The sequence below is a fragment of the Neltuma alba genome, unplaced genomic scaffold, assembly GCF_004799145.2.
Source record: "Neltuma alba isolate B1F8T4 unplaced genomic scaffold, ASM479914v2 tig00013081_pilon, whole genome shotgun sequence".
In the NCBI taxonomy this organism is placed as follows: domain Eukaryota; kingdom Viridiplantae; phylum Streptophyta; class Magnoliopsida; order Fabales; family Fabaceae; genus Neltuma; species Neltuma alba.
This window is the reverse complement of record NW_021637411.1, coordinates 808,866-816,054: the sequence shown is the minus strand read 5'-3', so window position 1 is coordinate 816,054 and position 7,189 is coordinate 808,866. Positions and strand designations below refer to the sequence as shown.

The following is a 7,189-nucleotide window of genomic DNA, read 5'->3' as shown; positions in this document are numbered from 1 at the left end:
TCATGATTCACAAGCTCAAGAACATGTAAAGCATGCTAGTCAAAGTTGTTATTATCTAGTAAATTATCAAGAAGCCCAAATTTATGTCAATAAATCCCCCAAAAAATTTCCCATAAATATAAGCCAAAAAAGCTGACTATTAACCACACCTGAGTGCCAATCGCCATATATCTGTGGCCTACCGTGTGAAACTTTAAAGCTTGAGAGCAAGGTAATAAAGAAACTCAAGTGATCAGCAATATCAACATGTCCAGCTCTGTACGCTGAATGAAGAACTTCAATTGTCCGAAATAACACATGGGGATCTAGATTAGGACCTACAGAAAGCAAAAAAACAACAAAGAAATGCATAGGTGAGAAGTAATAAAACCTTCTAAAGCATTTGTTTATCAGCATCATACTTTAATGACGTTGGACATATTGTAAAAACACAAATAGCAAGTGTAATTACTGTAAGAAGGTATAACTAATTGTTATGACTTATCAATGTAAGATTGATTCTTGTTGGTGCATCAACTTACAAATTATTCAATACTCCACGAGGTGTCTCAGTTTTCAGAATCTCTGTACCAAATAATCCAGGACTTTAGTCGCAAATTAAATTTTTTATTCCAAATATTATACATGGCTCTCACGTTTTAAGTTAAAATACTACATTTCAAATAATTGAAATCACATCCTTAAGAAGATTGAAAAACCGAAATATTCTATTTGACGCAACCTATAAACAATCTACTCAGACAATTATATTCATTTTTTCATGAGACACCAGCTACAGATTCCGAATTTATTGTCTATGAACAACTACATTCCGCTTTCACATGTTCATCGGATTTTTTTGAAACAATATAAGCACTTCCACAGATCAGTCATCAAATAAATGCAAATTCACAAATACCCAAGAGTATCGAGCAGAAAAGGCCAGAGGCATAGGTAATACTAGACTACTCGTCGTTAGTTTTGATACATAACAGTACAGCATCAAGAGAACAGGGTTGTGAAAATTTAGAAATTCTAATCTATAAATGAAGAGCACAAAAACCTAATCATCATGCACGATCAAGAGATCAAACAATGAAGAAATTTTTTAAAAAAGAAAAAAAAAAAAAACAAGACAGCCAGTTACAATTGTACCGAGGACAACAACACGTACATAGGCAGCAACAAGATATTGTCTTCAAGAAATGTGAATCCAAATGAGAGAAATAGTAAAGGCAACACAAAGAGAGCTCTTGAACTTCTCTAGGAAGCCTGATAAAGGGACCATAGCACATATTTCCTGCAACAAGAAAAGGCAATATGATGAGAATATAGGAAATAAGAGTACAGGTAAGTTAACAGTGGTTTTTTTTTTTTTTTTTAACCTTCTTGACATGCACAGTAAAACTCCTGCAATGAGTTCTGCATGTTGTCATATACACAAACAAGTGATGAGTTCAACAAGGCATGCTGTCCAATGTGGAGTTGAAGACGTAACACTTCCTGAATCAAAATCCAATGCTTAAGGACAAGGAGACAGTAAATAGGTGATTTAATAAGTTACATCTGAAAACTTCACATATTTAGTGATTACCTGTGAGAAGGCTGGGTGTTTATCACCAATCTGGACCAGCAGCAAAGGGAGCTCTCTTATCCACGCAATCAAAGCATCTTGAAATTCAAGATTTTCCGGACTGCTTGCATCTAGATGAAGCTTACCTTGGATCTATAATTTGCACCAAAATATAAATATAGGTATAAGTTGCTTTCATTTGATTATCTGTTGGTCTCCAACTTGAAGTAATTATTAGGGATAAAAATGAAGCCAAACTCACAGAAGTTAGCATATCCTCAATTGCAGAAAGACAGGCCATTTTCAATAAAGAAGCTGGCTTGCTTTCCCTGAATGTCTGTGTAAACGCCTGCATTCAAGAAGTGTTAATTATCAGAACAAACAAGTTACACAATTTAAAAAGAGTTAGAAAACCCAGTCAATGGTATCTAAAAAGAAACAATCAAATATTCAGAATCTTTAAAATCATATGTCAAACCTGAAGAAGACGAGGTGTCCAATAGCATGCCTCATAAGTAACAATTTTAGGAATATAAGGAAGGAGTTGAATTAAATGCTTTTCCCAGACAGGTTTAGCTGACTGTGAAGCTTCACAAACCTGCATAGCAACAAGTCCAACCACTTTCAAATTGTATAACTCAATAGCTCAAACTTCCAAAAAGTTATTGGTGCATTCATCAAACCTTCCCAAGCAGTGCATTATCCAGAAATTCAAGGAACTTCTCCAGCAAATCAAGAGGAAGACAGATCCGTTCATTGAGTTGAAAAAATATTTTCATAACAACCATATTAAGTTCAAGGCATCTATCATATTCCTGGAAAGCATAGGTAAAAGGAATCAGATCCACTGGGAGTGCAAACCAGAACACTATTTTAATCTGAACGAACTCCCCCCCCCCCCAGGGGGGGGGGGGTTGCAACAAATAAAGGGTATTTCAACACAGAAAAGTTCAATTGTATGCTTATTTTCACATAGAAACTGGCTGTAACATTGTAACACATGCCATTGTTAACTTTTAAGTATCCAGTACAAACACATAAACCAAGAGTCATACTCCCAGAAACGCATCATCAAATTAAATATCCCAAGTAACTGTCAAGCTACAAGACTGTCAACTGGTACTTTTCCAACTTTGAACACCTTCATTGGAAATTAATATATGTGACGACAGTGATCAAATATTTGTCAAGTTGGAACACAAGGCATGCCATATCAACGGCCAACATTCCATCTTGAGTTGCAAGAGCATGAGCTGCGCTTGCTCATGCTCTTGCAACTAAATACCTAGCTGAGCAAAATGCTACAATTGATTTAAAAAAGTCAAATTAACAGACATATTCAAGATGAATAACAAGTCATTCTGAATAATTCTATTTTATCTTCCACACCCTATATTGCATCAACAGTTCTCCCCTCCCTAAGAAAAGGTTAAGAAACCAAACCCAAAAAATAAGTACCTTTTCTGAATGATTATGGACAGGATTGAGGGGGAACAAAGAAAATAATTTCCTCAACATTAAGGAAGAAATAGCGTCATCCCATATCATCATGCCAAGGTCACCAAGAGAACTCTGGGACTCTGACTGCTCCCTATTACTCCCATAAATAAAGGACCTGATTATCATATCTATGCAGTTAAGTATAGACAGCATACAAGAAGAAGACATCCCATCAAGTTTTGGGGAAGCACGAGCTTGAGGAATGAATTCCTGGAAACTATTTAGTAATACTGGCACAAGATCCTTCAGTTTCTTTATGATAAGAGGAAATCCTATAAATCGAGAAAGCATAAAGCAGGACAGTCAGACCATTAGTGTCTCCATTGAACAAAAAGAATTCAGATCTGAATAAACAATTAAACAATTCTACTTAAAAATTATTCAAACTCATCAACATCAAAATATCAATTATCTGTTTTAAAATTTATGATGTCTTACCAGTGGATCTTGCAGGCATATCATCCTCAAAAGCATGCAATACCCTTTGTCCAGCATCATTCTATTGAAATTAAAGAAAGCATCAGAGACAAGTTCGTGAAGCCAAAAGCAGCTGATAAATATGCAAAAGTATTAAAGAAAAAAAAAATTTTTGTGGCACAAAAGCAAGCAATTCTAGATGTGGAAAAAACAGTAACCAGATGCAATCTCAGAGGCTGGGTGCCACAAAAATTTCATATGTATCATTCCAGTAAATAATATGCATTGTGCAAAATTACATTTTATTTAAAGGGTTTCTGAGCACCAAGTACTCCATTCTCTATATGCCAAAGTTACAAATCTGCATAATACCCCTCCCCCTCCAGATCCATGCAAGGGCAATGACAAAGAAATAAAAACATTTCATATTCACACTAGAGCTTTCAAAGGTACAAATTGACAAAATCTAGTATATTGTTAAAATGCCAACAGCAATTAGGCTTACGCATAGAATTACCAAAACAAAGAGTTCATTACTTTAATTGAAAACAAGAAACCTTATCATGCAAATCAGTTTCTCCTTTATTCCATGGCAAGAGTGACAAGCAGCGAACCAACCCAACAAGAGCAACCTTCAATTTCCCTTTCTCCTGTAAATAGCACTGGTTCTTCCTAAGAATATCATCGTAGTTTTGGAAAATCTGTTCATCATGCAACCAACGAAACAGTAAATACAAAGCTCCAATAGAGCTATTCCAATTAAACCACACAATTACACCAAAGAATAAAAAGATCAATATTGGCATGGATGGATGCAGCTATCAATATCTCATTGCAGGAACATCGGCAAAATTAAAGCAGCCCACTGCCAATACAGCATGAGTCAATGCCCTTTAGCATTCCCTTCTCCAACAGAGAATACATGCACATGCATCTCAGGCAGCAGTTTCCCATATATCTTCTAGAGGAAAAATGGTGTCACCTTCTCAGCATATAAAGGTAAGGAAGGTGGATAAAACTCAAGAACAAGATCCAAGAATTCAAAAGCTTTGAGCCGTATGTCAATTGCTAAATGTGTCATTGCTTTGAAAATGTAAGCCATCAGCAAGGAAACAACCAGCTCTGGATTATCCTACAAAATAAAGGTAAATCAATTGCAAAAAGGGATAAGTGTACAGTGGCATTAATTATAATGAGTACAAGATGCATCAAGGTAAAACAAGTCATATCTCCAGAACCAAGATTGAAGAGAGCATCAAAATCAACTAATCCAAAAAGATATAGTATATGCAACTATGCGAGTAACTTTTGAATTCCAAAAATAAATGTTTAGATTGTCAAAAAGAAAACCAACTTTTCCACAATTTTCATTTTCAATATATCCTATACCAGGTTAGAATAGTTAATTTTGATTATTAATTACCCATCTTCCATTTCAGCAATGGAGAAAAGATAGTGAGGAAAATTAACCTATACATACCTCTTCACAGCCAGGCAAAATTACTAACTTAAATAGATCATACAGTGAATCTCGAACTACTTTGACATCATCACCAATGCGCTCACGAAGTTTTTCTACAGCAGCATACTTGTGCAACTTCAGTTCTGTTGGATGTTTGATGAACAGTTCCTTGATACCCGCCAATGCATCTTTGAATTTTGGGGAGGGGGACGGGGAAGGATTGGCTTATATTAGCATTGAGTACCGTGTAAATAATATAAAAGTTGCATGCTCCAATAAATTGATTAAAAAGAGCAAAGATGATTTATAAACATGCAGCAATCATAATGGGCCATTCAAGTTAATTCTCTAAGATCCAAAAAAAAAAAAAACCAATTAACTTGCACCTCAATCAATAATAGTGCAACAATATAAATTGAAAGTTGAGAAAAAGACCTGTCTGGAACATCTATTCATCATTTTCACAATTCATTTATTCTATTGTTACTCAAGAGAAAAAGTTTGCTTTTAAAGATTACCAACGGATTCCTGAGTTCCATATCCCAATTAACTTATTTTCATTGAGTTCGGCTTAATTTGGTGTTGATGAGTGTTTGATGTTTTGTTTTTCCCCTTCAACATTAACTTGGCTTCAAACGTAATATTTGTTTTTAGGCTTACTGACCCTGCTAGCATGATGACAAAACATTCAACAAGGATATACCTCTTCGAACTTTTGGGTTGTGATGCGATGTTTGTTGAAGAAGCTCTTTTAATGTCAAGCCTTTCTTGTTTACTGCTAAGCCTCCCTTCTCTGATGCCACACTCTGCTCGGGCAAAATAATTGCTGCCAGAAACGTGTGTAAGCATAGAACTAGTTCATGTAAAGTCATTTAGAACTTGGAAGTATCAACCAAAGAAAAAATTCATTCGTAAATTTAAAGAAATCATTTTTAAAGAGTACATTTAAAATTGACTTGATTATTAAACCAGTGAACAGTCATATCAATAATGAAACCTAGAAAGAAATTGCAGCTGAAATAATGTAGTACCTTTGGATTTAATTTCAGTATTTGTAGAGTTCTTAGGTGGTGGCAGTTTCCTCCCTATCTTTCGCTTTATTTTCTGAAATTGTTCAATCAATGAGCACTTGAAGAATTTTCATACTAGTAAGTTTTAGTATATATACTGAAAGAACTTTACTAATGTGTTTTAGTACCTTGAAGTCCACGCCATGCTTTTTCTTTGAAGTGGCTTTCGAACGAGTCATGTTTTCGGGCCAAACTATGCACTGAAAATACCCAAACGAACCAGTTGAACTTTTAACGGTCTAGACAAGGTAAACAGATGTCTACAGCACAACTGAATATGACAGAAACCTTGTGCTGATAAAGCCAAAAGACTAGGATAGAGAACTAAAACGAAGCTCAGTTAATAACAGGTAGAATATCAGGTTATTATTGCCCTCGTCAGTCTCCGTCACAGATGATACGAGCAGGAGGGACAGAAGGAGATAAAGGAACTACCTGTGATTGTGATTGAGGAGTAGAAGACACTTATGTTTCCTAAGTGCCGGAGACGATGAAACGGCGAACGTATATGACTAATAGACTATGAACGTCCGCAAGGGTCAGTTTGTGGCGGCGAAACGAGGGAACTGGACGGAGCAGGAACAAGCACGATGCGCTCTGAGTAACAAAATCAAAAATGTTAGAAAAAAGACGTTAATTTTAAGTAGAACTAAACTTGCTCTGGCCAAAAAAAAAAAAAGAGACTCTGACCTTATGGAATGTAAGGGGAACAAAATTGTTATTAGAAATGTACTAAAATTTTTGCATTTTTTTCCGATAATTTTTGCATAGTTGAATTCTAGTTTAATCATATCATAAGTTTTGAATATTTCTTATTCATCAACAGTTGGCAAAAGAAAGATTTATTAATAAGTAAGATTTTGGGGGGAAATCTTATGCTTACATTTTGTTTGGCTGGAGAAGGGAGAAAGATTTTTGATGAAAGAGAGGGGATAGGAAGAACCGGAGAAGGGAATTTCAACTATCCTTGTCTGGACTGATTTGGAGGGAAGTGAATGAAAGAAATTTTTTTCATGCTTCACGAATAAAAAAATTAATTCTCCCCTTTATTTTTCTCTTCATTTTAATTTAATAATTTAATTACCTTCAAAAGTAGAATTATTTTGGGCCAACTAATGGGCCCAAAACAGGGGATTATGGGCCCAATCTAGTTGACATCGAAACCAAGCTCTCCGGGCCGCCTCGTGA

The 7,189-nt window shown here is 35.4% G+C and overlaps 1 protein-coding gene across 2 annotated transcripts; it reads right to left on the bottom strand.

Moving 5' to 3' along the window:
- Nucleotides 1-8: 8 nt before the first annotated feature.
- On the bottom strand, nt 9-6,595 carry LOC114734142 (uncharacterized). Of its 2 annotated transcripts, none has more exons than XM_028921686.1 (16): nt 6,434-6,595; nt 6,130-6,194; nt 5,963-6,035; nt 5,635-5,757; nt 4,950-5,119; nt 4,452-4,601; nt 4,027-4,170; nt 3,491-3,551; nt 3,011-3,324; nt 2,236-2,367; nt 2,031-2,150; nt 1,815-1,901; nt 1,574-1,705; nt 1,365-1,482; nt 1,154-1,279; nt 9-317 (listed from the first exon to the last, which is right to left on the bottom strand). In XM_028921686.1, exons 2-16 carry the CDS (start codon nt 6,178-6,180, stop codon nt 82-84), a joined length of 2,037 nt encoding a protein of 678 aa, XP_028777519.1. In that variant the 5' UTR covers nt 6,181-6,194; nt 6,434-6,595; the 3' UTR covers nt 9-81. The 2 variants fall into 2 exon arrangements, with proteins under 2 accessions (XP_028777519.1, XP_028777518.1); XM_028921685.1 differs by having other exon boundaries at nt 6,130-6,201; nt 6,437-6,595.
- Between the last annotated feature and the right edge of the window lie 594 nt (nt 6,596-7,189).